The following is a 12,616-nucleotide window of genomic DNA, read 5'->3' as shown; positions in this document are numbered from 1 at the left end:
TTTCTGTGATATGTTGCTGCTTCCTGGAATCTTAGGACCTCAGAGACATCTTGTTTAGTCTCTCACCTGATGTCAAGTAGAAATCCGACCTAAGTGAGTGCATTTCAAGTAAAAGGGCATATTGTGTTGCCAAAGGCATTACATTTCATCCTAAAACAGTTTATACCGTCAGGAAGTTCTTACCTACTTTGAGTCTAAATCAATTTCTCTGCAACTTTCACCCAGCCGTTGGTCATGGTTCTAACTGTAGAGGCTGTAGAGAACAATTGCCTTTTCATCTGATAACCTTTCTGATATCCCTAGCATATTAGTCAAGGTTCAGTTAGGATACAGAAACCACACAGTAATTTTAATGGGAAAAATTTAATAAGAGGAACTTTTAACTAGTAACAGGATTTCTCTACTAAAGGGTAAAGAGGAATCTAAAGATTACAGGAAACAAAGTTGAGAGAGCCACTTCCCCAATTAGGTCTGAGATCCAGACCTTGTTGAAGAGAGGACAGCTGTAGCCCTCTGGATGATGAGATTTGCTGAGATGCCACAGGCCAACGCTGATGAGCAGGAAACCAACCATTCCCTTGGATACCCACAGAATCCAACAGGAAGCTGCCCATGGGACATTATTGAACTTGCTGAGAAACAGGCTAAAGCTTCAGTGGAGCTCACCTGGATCTCCCGTGTGGAGAATCTCGGCCAAGTTGTTGATAAGGGCATCCACAGAACTTGATGGGAAGCTGCCTACAGAGGTGCTATTAAATTCACCGGGAAGCTGGTTGGGATGCTGCAGAACCTACTGGGAAGCTGTCCCCAGGGGTGCCACTTAAACCTTCTGGAAGTAAGTTCCACTGCCTGCTGCCCACCAAATATTGCAGGAGCAAGGAGTAGAAAAGGCACACCAGAACCAGGAAGAAAAGCCCCCTTCCTCCTGCAGTGGCCCTTCAGTGCCCCCTACTGACAAAGCTTAACATCGTGCCAGCTGGCAAAGGAGAAATGTTCACACGTTCCAGTTCCAGTATCACAAATAAGGCCATGAATTTGAAGCTGAGAGGCAATGAATTGATAACTGGTATACTTAGTTAGTTTCTTAAAGGATTCTATAGAAATCCTAGATTCAGATGCCTACGCTATCCTCATTACTCCTTCCATGCTATTTTCCAAGTTTTTTTGGTACTTCTCTTATATTGTGGTACCCAAATCTGAACACGGAGTCTGGCACAGCCATTCTTAAAGTGTGAGTCAGGTACCCTGGGCATCCCTGAGATCCTTTCAGGGGGTCTGGGATCTTGAAATTATTTTCGCAATAATACTAAGCCATTATTTCCATTTCCCACTCTTATTCTCTCACAGTGTGCAGTGGGGTTTTCCAGTTTGTGTGATATGAGATGTCATTACTCTAATGGCTAATGGAATGTGTGCTTGTGTGTTCTTGTGTTTTAAAATTTCCTCAATCTTAATTCTACTACAGTAAATGTGAGTAAATGAGAGAGAAACAGTGCGTGCGTGCGTGTGTGCGTGTGTGTGTGTGTGTGTGTGTATCTCATATGAACAGAACCTCTTTGGGATTCTCAATAATTTTAAGAGCATAAAGGGATCCTGAGACCAAAAAGTTTGAGAATGACTGGTCTGGTAAGTAGGGCTATAACCTTCTTCATTTTAGATATTATAATTTAGTCATGTTTTATAAGGATTTGGAAATATTAGATTTATGACGGATTTTATTTATCTGAAAAAGGAAGTAAGAAGCAACGAAGAATAAGATGATGGCTGGAGAAAGTCATCGAACTTTCATAGATTTGTTCCAGATTGAGAAAAACGTAGGATTCTCAGACTGCAATGATACAGGTCCTATTTGGTCTTTGATGCTAAATGGATTTAGGTTCAAATATTAGCCTTATCATTTATTAGCTGTGTATCACTGGGCAAGTTACTTAACTTCTATGAGCCATGTAAATACTACTTTGTAGGTAGTTTCTACAGCTTAGGGTTGTTAGGAGGATTGAATGATAATGTATCAATAGAGTATCTGGTGTATATTACTTACTTAACAAAGGCCCCCTTCTCTCTCTCTCTCTCTCTCTCTCTCTCTCTCTCTCTCTCTTTCTCTCTCTTTCTCTCTCTCTCTCAGGTCTCCAATCTCTTAGTCATGTGTCCATGCATTTATTACAAAGATATTGGTTATGTACCAGTATTGAAACTATAATTAACTGTTGTTATTGATTAAAAGGCAGCAGCCCACAGGATTATTTCTTTAGTCTCCAGTTACCCCTTTCCCAAACATGCTTCTTTAGGAGTAGGCCACTTTTTCTTAAGCTCTGTGTCTATTTAACACTGAATATTTTCCTTAACTCCCTCTCACTTGTCCAGGCCCCTTCCAAGACCCTGGGAGCACCCAACAATGTGTTATATGGTTATATTGTAAAATATGCAGAAGTAAGCTATTTTATCTACAGTCAGTTAAGACAGCATTTTTCCCTTCTGACTTTTCCTCTGTCGTACTTCTTCAATATGATGACTTTGGATTGACCACAGGCATTTGAGGACTTTAAAACACATAAAACCTAGATTTTACCACAATTACATGATGGACTTTTTCAAAGCAGTAAGATACCTAGCTTTCCTATTCTTATTTGACAAATGCTGTGTGAAGAACAAGCTGCCCTCTGTAAAGAACCCTGAGAGCTATGGATGTGTGTACTGTATCAAAAAGTATGAATTTCATGCTATGCTAAATGTAACATTTAAAATAAAGGACCCGTGGTTGAATCACCTCAATCACTTCAAAGCAGAATGGGAAAAAATGTAAGGCACGTCATGGGTTGGTGTTTAAGTATACTAGAAAATCCCACATAATTGGACCTAGAAATTTGATATTTACTCTGTAAATTGGTCATGATGCAAAACCAAACCTAGTGAGTCAGCGGGTGGGGAGGGGATAAAACACTAAGAAAGCTACACTCATTCAGTGAAACATACTTTTGTGATAGGCAGATTTTAGCTGCAGTGATAGCTGTTCATGATAGCATTATGAAGGTGGGCACACTGGGGTCGACATCTCAGCACATGCACTGTATTTCCTAGCACAGCTGCAGACAAGTTTTGAGCTGGGGTGCACCTACCAGAAAGTGTTTTGCAGAGCATTTACCAGAGTGAGTAGAGTTCTGATGTTAATGCCATGGTCCTGAGAATGAGCCCATCCAGGCTGTATTTTTCTTCCTGTCCTTGTGACCTTGGTCAAGTCATTTTGCTTCTCTGCCTCTTAATTGTGAGTTGAAACCAATTTCTTTCTAGTTAAGACAGTATTGACAACTAGTAGTGTTGTAGGATTTAGAGAGGATAGAAATATATATATGTGTGTATATGAGTGCATATATGTAAATACATTTTCATTATAATAAAAATGCATCTGTCTCAATCTCCACTTGCACAGTTATACCTTTAGATTTGATAAGAGCCATGGATATAAGTTGATTCTTCTTTCTCATTTGTATAGGATGCTTTCACCACTTTATCTCTTCACAAAAGTTAGGAGAATAGTAAATACCTTGTTTTTTTCTTTTTCCAGATTCTCTCTGGCCCAAAATCCGGGTCCCATTGAAAGTTGTGAGGACTGCTGAAAATAAGTTGAGTAACCGTTTTTTCCCTTATGATGAAATCGAGACAGAGGCTGTTCTGGCCATCGATGATGATATCATTATGCTGACCTCTGATGAACTGCAGTTTGGTTATGAGGTAAGGAGGTTTTAAACAGTATATGTGTCTGTTTAATACTTACTGCCTATTATTGCTTGTTTTTCCTAAAAAAGAGTATTATACTTCTTATACTTTATTCTCTAAAGTCATAATTTCTTAAATCTCCCAGTAGAGTCCAAAAGCTATGCATAAGGGTGTGGGTTATGAAGCTGTTCTTCAAAACCTTGGGGAAACCCTACTCCAAAATGATAACTGTGCCCTTCACTAGTTTGGGGACTCCCAAGGAGAGTCCCCGGGGACATTTTCAAAAGAGCATCTATAGCATTTAACAAGCGCTTAATTGATGTCTCCTTGAATATCACTTCAAGCCGCTGGTCACCACAGCAGTAAAAACATCAGTAAGTGAAGAAACTGGCGACACTGACAAACAGAAAGCAGACCGTGTAGTGGCTTTCTTCCTGAGTTTTAAGTGGTGAGGCTGGCCGCCTGTCTTCAGGGAGAAACATTCTCTATCGCTGTTCACTCAGTGCAGCTGATGGATTAGGCTGGGTTCAGGGGTTAAGTATGGAGACCAATAAAGGTCTCCCCAGGGGAAAGTGCCAGAGCCAGGCCTGGTGAAAAGCAGTAGGAATTGATGAGCCCTGTCAGGGAGGATGTACGTGAGATGCATGACGGCGACAGGCAGAGGCCTGCGGCCGGGGGCATAAAGGTGGTATCAGACCTAAGTACAACAAAGTGTGTAAATCAATTAGCTGCAGCTGGCATAGGGAAGTGGTGAAATTTATCCCCTCTGGTCACCTTGCTTTCGGAAGAGAAATAACCATTTTCTTTAGTTAACCCAGGATTTTTTGAATCTGGGGTTCTTGAGAAATCATGAAATTACATTAAATGAAGCCACATTTGGTACTTATACTTATTATAGAAATTTATTTTTAAATCCTTAAAGTGAAGTGGATTTTAAGGGGAAGAAATAGGAATCCATCGCCCACAACTAGCACCATCACCACTTATTTTTAAATCCTTAAAGTGAAGTGGATTTTAAGGGGAAGAAATAGGAATCCATCGCCCACAACTAGCACCATCACCACCCCCAAAAATTAAAAGCTCAAGTTTTCCCAGGTTTTTTTTTTTTTTTTTTTAAAAAAACAACTCCATTTGAGTGAAATTATGAAGTAGATTGATGTATGATACCCTGGTTGATATAGTTATTGACCAATGAAAGGCATGAGAATAGCTAATAAAACATGCATTCACCTTTTTGGATTTATTTTCATTCATAGGAGATGACTTTTTTTTTTTTTGTCTTTTTTTCGTGTCCGGCAACGGATCGCAACCCTCAGTGTTGCGCCCGTACCGGACCGGGACCGGCAACGGGATCGCAACCCTCAGTGCCGCATCCACACCTCGCTCAGCCAGTGAGCGGGAACCGGTCTGTATGTGGGATCCGAACCCTCGGCGGGAGCGCCGCCGCACTCCCAAGCGGCGCACTGTAGCAGTGCGCCACCAGGCCGGCCCATAGGAGATGACTTTTACATCATCACATCTAGGGTGTTGGATGATATTTAGTATACTATAATTCCCAATTTTTTTTTTTTTTCTTTTTGTCTTTTTTACTGACCGGTAACGGGATCGCAACCCTCAGTGTCGCGCCCGCACCGGGGACCGGCAATGGGATCGCAACCCTCGGTGTTGCGCCCGCACCGCGCTCAGCCAGTGAGCGGGAACTGGTCTCCACATGGGATCTGAACCCTCGGCGGCAGCGCCGCTGCACTCCCAAGCGGCGCACTCTCCAGTGCGCCACCGGGCCGGCCCATCATTCCCAATTTTTAAAAAAGCAAATTGCCTACTTGTTTCTCTAGCCAAGTGATAGCAAAAAAGACTAATTTTTTCTGCCAGTGTTTTCTTTCTTTGTTGCATATAATGGCTTCAAAGTCTATTCGTGTGTTTCTTTTTGTAGCAAAAGTGAGGTGTAAAAGGGAATGCTTAGAATGATATGGCCAAAACAGAAAGAGTACTAGCTCTTTGGTATCGTCAATTAGTCTAAAAGGAAGTCTAATAAAAAAAAAAAGAAAGGTGGACTGAATGTATTCCTGGGATTTCTTTCAACCTTGAGTTGAAACCTTTGGATCTCATGAATATTGAAACCTGGGGTCTCTTTCAACCTTGAGTCTGTTTCAAGCAACAGAGAATATGTTAAAGCGAGGAAGTGCAAAACTTAGGGAGATCGAACTTAAATCTTTACCTCTCTCCTCTGATCGCTTGTGTTTGATTTCGTATTACCTCTAAAGAAGTAATTGCAAATTAGAGGAGTGAGATCAGGAAGCTGCCTCACCTCCATTAGTCAGAATCTTCTCCAGATGCTGTGGAAGGAACACGTTCCTAACTACCTTCTGTATATAACTTACTATGTTCCTGTCAATGTCCTGAGTGTTCACATACATTACTTATTATCTTTCTCCAAACATACAAGGCAGGTATTGTTTTCCTCATTCTGTACTGAGACTAAACATGATTAGATATCTTGCTTAAAGTCACACATCTAGTAAGTGGAAGAGTTCGGATTTAAATCCAATTTTGTCTGACATTACGCCATCTTCCCTGAGGATTTTACCCTGAATGACATTTGTCAGAGACCACTAGTCCTTAAATATAGTACTTAGAGCCATCAGCATATTGTTTGTCTGTTACTAAATTATTTCGCTAAGGCAAACACATTTTTCAGGTACCCCTAACAATGGTGCTTTAGGGCCTTTGTAGAATTATTTCTTGCATATTAATCAATATTATGCATAAGTTAGGATAGCTTTTGGTCCAAACTTCTGCTCTCCCAGCGACCAGTTTATGACAATGGACAGGCTATTTAATCTCTCTGGATTCTAGTTTATTCTCATATAAAATGGCAATGAGAATATACTTCATGGGGTTATGATGTGCCTTGGGTAAAATTACATAGCCAGTACCACATGGAGGCTGTTCAGTAAGTGCACTCTCTGGTTATGTCCTTTACACATGCCATGTTAGCTGCTGCTACCATTATTATCATGACTACTACTATTATTTTCATTATTCCATTTATGATTCTACTGTGATTCATGAGAGAGATGGTTGTTTTTATTATTCAGAAGGGACATTTCTCTCCTGAAGAGGGTACTCTTTAGTATTGATTCAGAAGATGGAAGATAGTGGTGCTCCTATATTCTGTTTTTTATACCAAAGCCTAGGATTAATTTTCATGCAGGAATTCAGAGCAGGCTTGACTGATGAATATTGGAACCCACAACTACTTCTGTGTGGCACTTATCATAGCCAGTTAGGATTTTCTCTACCTTGTTAATTCCTACTCATCCTTTAACACTCAGCTTGGATGTTGTTGTCTCAAAGAAGCTTTCAGAGAGTCCCCAGTCTCCATTCGGTTAAGAGCACTCTGTACCTCTTTATAAGCAAATAATTAATTGTGAACAATGTTGTTTATGTCAGTGTTTTCTTCTAGAACATAAGCACCCTAGGACAGGAACCATGGCTGTCTTGTTCATTGCAGTATCCTCTATGCTTAACCCAGTTTGTGGCATTCAGCAGTTACTCAGAATGAATAAATTTCCATTATCTGCATGCATATAAAGGATATGAAACACTATTCTAGCCTGCATGCCCTTCCACTTTACCGTGATCCATAATCTGGATGCAGCCATTTTGGAAAATGGTTTGGAATTTAAAATGTTAAATATACACTTACCATATGACCCAGCCATTCTTCCCATAGGGATTTACCCTGGAGAAGTAAGAACATAGCTCTACAACAAATACTTGTACACTAATATTCATAGAAGCTTTTATTTGTAATAACTTAAAACTAGAGGAAAGAAAAAACGATGTCCATCAACAACTGAATGGGTAAACAAATCGTTGCATATCCATACAGTAGAATACAACTCAGCAATAAATAAGAATAAGCTATGGATACATGCAACAAAATGGATATTTTTCAAAATAATTACACTGAGTTAATGAAGCAAGATGAAAAGGAGAACATACTTTGTGATTCCATACATATAAAATTCTAGAAAAAGCAAACTACTCCATAGTGATAGAAAGATCAGTGGTTACCTGGAGAAGGGGTGGGGAGGGTCAGGCTCTGAAGGACAGGAGAGAAGAAAAACAAAGGGGCACAAAAAAACTTTTAGGGGAAGTGGATATGTATATTATCTTAATTGGGGTGATGGTTTTATTGGTGTACACAAATGTCACAGCATACCAAATTACACACTTTAAATAAATTCAGTTTATTGTTATGTCAACTCTATTATCAAAAAGCTGTAAAAAAAAAAAAAGTCATACTTATATTCTCCTGTTAGCATAAGAAATGAAATACTTGAAAAGTTTAACAAAACGTGCCAGGTATGTTCGGTGAAACCTACAAAACGTTGCTGAGAGAAACAACTTCATAAATAGAAAGATCTGTCATGTTTATGGATCCAAAGACTCACTATTGTTAATATGTAAGTTCTCCCCAAATTGTTCTATAGATTCAAAGCAATCCCAATCAAAATTCCAGGATTTTTTTGTTGTCATTGTTGAGATTGACAAGCTGGTTCTAGAATTGAAATGGAAACACAATGGACCTGAAAAAGCCAAAGCAATTCTGAAAAGGAGAACAAAGTTGCAGGACTTAAGCTACCTTATTTTAAGACTTACTATAACGCTGCAGTAATCAGGACTCTGTGGTATTGGTGTAAATTTAGACATATAGGTCAATGAAACAGAATAAAAAGTCCAAAAATAGAACATACGTATACAGTCAGTTAATTTTCAGCAAAGGAGCCAAGCCAGTTCAATGTAGACAAGCCAATTTTTTCACTAAATGTGCTGGAATAATTTGATAGCCATATTTTAAAGATTGTAACCCTTATCTCATACTGAATACAAAAACTTAACTGAAAAATGGATCTTTTTAAAAAAAAATTTAACTTCTCAATATTACTGAAAATGGATCGTAATTCCAGATGCAAAAGCTAAAATTATAAAACTTGAAGAAAACACAGGAGAAAATCTTAGTGTACTTGGGTTAGGCAATGATTCTTAAATGAGAGACAAATTGTAAGACTTATAACAGAAAGAAAATGGATAAGTTGGACTTCATTAAAATTAACACCACTTGGAAAAAAGGCACTTCTAAGAAAATAAGGAGACAAGTTATAGATTGGGAAAAATATTTTCAAAACTTGTATATTAAGGGACTTGTATCCAAAATATATGAAGAATACTCACAACTCAATAAGAAAACAAGCTGATAAAAAATAGGTAAAAGGTTTGACTAGTTACTTCACAAAAAAAACACAGAACAAAGCAAAAATAGACAAATGGGACTGCATCAAACTAAAAACCTGCATAGCAAAGGAAACAGTCAACAGAGTGAAGAGACAACCCACAGACTGGGAGAAAATACTTGCAAATCATACATCAGATAAGGGGCTCATCTAAAAAATAATAGTCATGTTGCATAATGATATTTCAGTCAACAGCAGACTACATATACATCAGATTATTATAAGATTATAATGGCTATACTATATAGCCTCGGTATATAGTGTGCTATGCCATCTACATTTATGTAAATATGCTCTGCGATGTTTGCACAATGACAAAATCACCTATCAATCATTTCTCAGAATGTATCTGTCATTAAATAACACATGACTGTATGAGAAACTCAAATAACTCAATAGCAAGAAAACAACCCTATTAAAAAATGAGCAAAGGACCTGCATAGATATTTCTCAAAAGAAGACATACAAAAGGCCAACAGATATGTGAAAAAACACTCAACATCACTAATCGTCAGGGAAATGAAAATTAAAACACAATGAGATATCACCTCATACCTGTTAGAATGGCCGTTATTAAAAAGATGAAAGATAACAGGTGTTGGTAAGGATTTGGAGAAAAGGGAGCCTTTCTACACTGTTGTTGGGAATGTAAGTTAGTACAGCCATTTTGGAAAACAATATGGAAGTTCTGCAAAAAAACAAAAATGGAATTTCCGTATAATCTAGCAATCCTACTTCTGGGTATATATCTGAAAGAATCGAAATCAGTATATTGAAGAGATGTTTGCACTCCCATGTTCTTTGCAGCATTATTCACAATAGCCAAGTTATGGAATCATCCTAAGTGTCCATCATCAGGTGAATGGATAAAGAAAATATGTTGTACGTACACAATGCAATACTATTTGGCCTTAAAAGAACAGAATTGTGTCATTTGTGCAACATGGGTGAATCTAGAGGACATTATGCTGAGTGAAATAAGCCAGGCAGAGAAAGACTATACCAGATGATCTCACTTATATGTGGAATCTAAAAATTCATACTCACAGAAGTAGAGAGTAGAATGGTGGTGACCAGAGCCTTGGGGGTGGGAGTGGAGGGAGACAGAGAAAGGGGAAATATTGGTCAAAGGGTACAAAATTTCATTTAGACAGGAGCAATAAGTTCTGGTGATCTATTGCACAGCAAGGTGACTGTAGTTAATAATGTATGAGTGTACTTCAAAAAGTTTGCGGAAAAATGGAATTTAAAGGATATTAATCCTTCCATGAACTTTTTGAAGTACTCTTGTATATTTCAAAATTGCTAAAAGAGTGGATTTTAAATGTTCTTACCACAAAGAAATGTGTGTGAGGTGATGGATATGTTAATTAGCCTGACTTGCTCTTCCACAATTTGTACATGTAACAAAACATCACATTATACCTCATAAATATATATAATTATTATTTGTCAATAAAAATAAAATGTAAAAAAGAGCTGAAAGACAATAGGATTAAACAGAGGAAGAAAGGACATATTGAGTAAAAATTATTGCACAAAACATTTAAAAAGATTTAGAGATACAAAATTTAGAGATACAAAATTTTATACAAAATAAAATTCTCAACATCATAGTCGAGCAATTCTAAAATAAAAGTATAATTCCTTACCATTATATACCCACTAGAATGACTAAATAAAATTAAAAAGACTGCCAATACCGAGTATTGGTGAGGCTGTGGAGCAACTTGAACTCATACATTGATGCTGAAAATGCGAAGTGGTACAACCCATATGGAAAACAGTTTGGCAGGTTGTCATAAAGTTAAACATTCACTGTTCATATGACCCAGTTTCCAAAAGAAAGAAAAACATATATCTACACAAAGACTTGTACTCAAGTGTTCATAGCCTTATTTATAAGATCTTGAAACCAGAAACATCAGCTGGTAAATGGATAAACAAATTGTGGAATATCAACACAATGGAGTACTATTCAGCAAGAAAAAGAAATAAACTGATACATGCAACATGGATAAACCTCAAAAGCATTATGCTAAGTGAACAAAGTCAGATGCAAAAAAGACTACTTACTGTATGATTCCATGTATATGAAATTCTAGAGTAGAAAAACACTATACGAGTATTGCCAGGGCTGGGGGTTGAAACTGACAGCAAACAAGCAAGAAGGAACTTTTCAGGTGATGGAAATGTTCTATATTATGATTGTGGTGGTGGTTATATCACTGTACACACTTGTCAAAACTCATTGAATCACACACTTAAAATTGATGGGTTTTGTGATTAAACCATATTCCAAAGCTGAAAAAAATTTGTGGTGTGCAGCTAAAGCAGTGCTTAGGGGAAATTTATAGCATTAAATGCTTGCTTATATTACAAAAAAGAGTCTAAATGCAGTGACCAAAAGTTCATTCCACTTTAAGAAGCTGGAAAAAATAGAGTAAATTAAACTCAAAGCAAGTAGAAGGAAGAAAATAATAAAGATAAGTGCTAAAATCAGTGATGTCAAAAACAGACTAACAGAGAAAATAAATCCAGAAATTGGTCCTTTGAAAAGATTAGCAAAATTGATAAATCCCTAGCTAGACCACTCAAAAAGAACACAAACGATCATTACCAGGAATGAAAGGAATTAAGGAAGGGTTGTCACTACAGGTCTTACAGGCATTAAAAGAGTATTAAGAGAATATTATGAAAATTTATATGAAATGGAAGAATTCTTTAAAAATTACAGCTTACACAGAATATGTGGATAATTCTCTATTAAAGATATCAGGATCTTCCCATGAAGAAAACTCCAGGCTCAGATGGTTTTACTGGTGATTTCTTGAGGATAGAGTGATAGTTTCAGATTGGAAAGAAACTTAGAGACAATTAGTTTGCTCACTTTTACTTATGGATAAGGCCCACTATCCATAAGTTATACAATGAAGCTCATAAGTGACTTACTCAATATTACTCAGTTAGTAATAGTACTAAGAGGGCTAGAACTCATTTTAGTGCTATTTTCACCATACCAGGCCATCCCTAAAAACTTTGTTATATAACTGTTCTGATTTTTGCCTCTATACAAACCCATTTGTTAGAATTTCTCTTTAGTGAAGATAAAAACACCTGAGCATTTTCTTTCAAATTCTTATATTCATAAATAAGAGTCTGTGTTAGTTAGGAAAGCAGAGTCCATATTAGTTGTTTCAACAGAATTAATTTAATAAATGAAATTCTCTAATACACAGGTATCAGAGAGCAGAAAGCAAAAAGGGAAGGCTGAAAATATACAGAGATAATAACTCCAGGAAATATGCAGGGCCCCTAGGACAAGAGGAACACAGGAAAGAATGGAAGAGGTTGGAGTTATTAGAACCTAGAATCTTGGAGGAGGGGCCCCCAGTGCTGGGCCTTAGACATGTGAGGAGGTGCCCCTGGCTGGTATTGCTAGCATTTCTGAGGGGGCAAGATGAGGCTGGTTCTGGGAGTGCTCAGAGAGTCTAGACCCACTGGCGGGTGGGGGGGGGGGGGAAAGGAAATGCCACACAGGCAGGAAAAGCAAGCAAAACAGGAAGTAAGTCCCTTCTCCCTTTCCTGGGTCCAGTCTCTCC

General features: G+C 37.9%; 1 protein-coding gene across 1 annotated transcript in view; it reads left to right on the top strand.

The window, feature by feature from the left end:
- EXT2 (exostosin glycosyltransferase 2) overlaps window positions 1-12,616 on the top strand; it is a 180,644-nt gene that overhangs the window by 126,214 nt on the left and 41,814 nt on the right. Inside the window, exon 11 of the mRNA XM_008580244.1 lies at window positions 3,563-3,729. Within this exon, the coding sequence (XP_008578466.1) occupies window positions 3,563-3,729 (167 nt within the window). The remainder of the gene's footprint in view (window positions 1-3,562; window positions 3,730-12,616) is intronic.

Source organism: Galeopterus variegatus, unplaced genomic scaffold (assembly GCF_000696425.1).
Source record: "Galeopterus variegatus unplaced genomic scaffold, G_variegatus-3.0.2 Scaffold2047, whole genome shotgun sequence".
In the NCBI taxonomy this organism is placed as follows: domain Eukaryota; kingdom Metazoa; phylum Chordata; class Mammalia; order Dermoptera; family Cynocephalidae; genus Galeopterus; species Galeopterus variegatus.
This window is presented reverse-complemented; position numbering and strand designations above follow the sequence as displayed.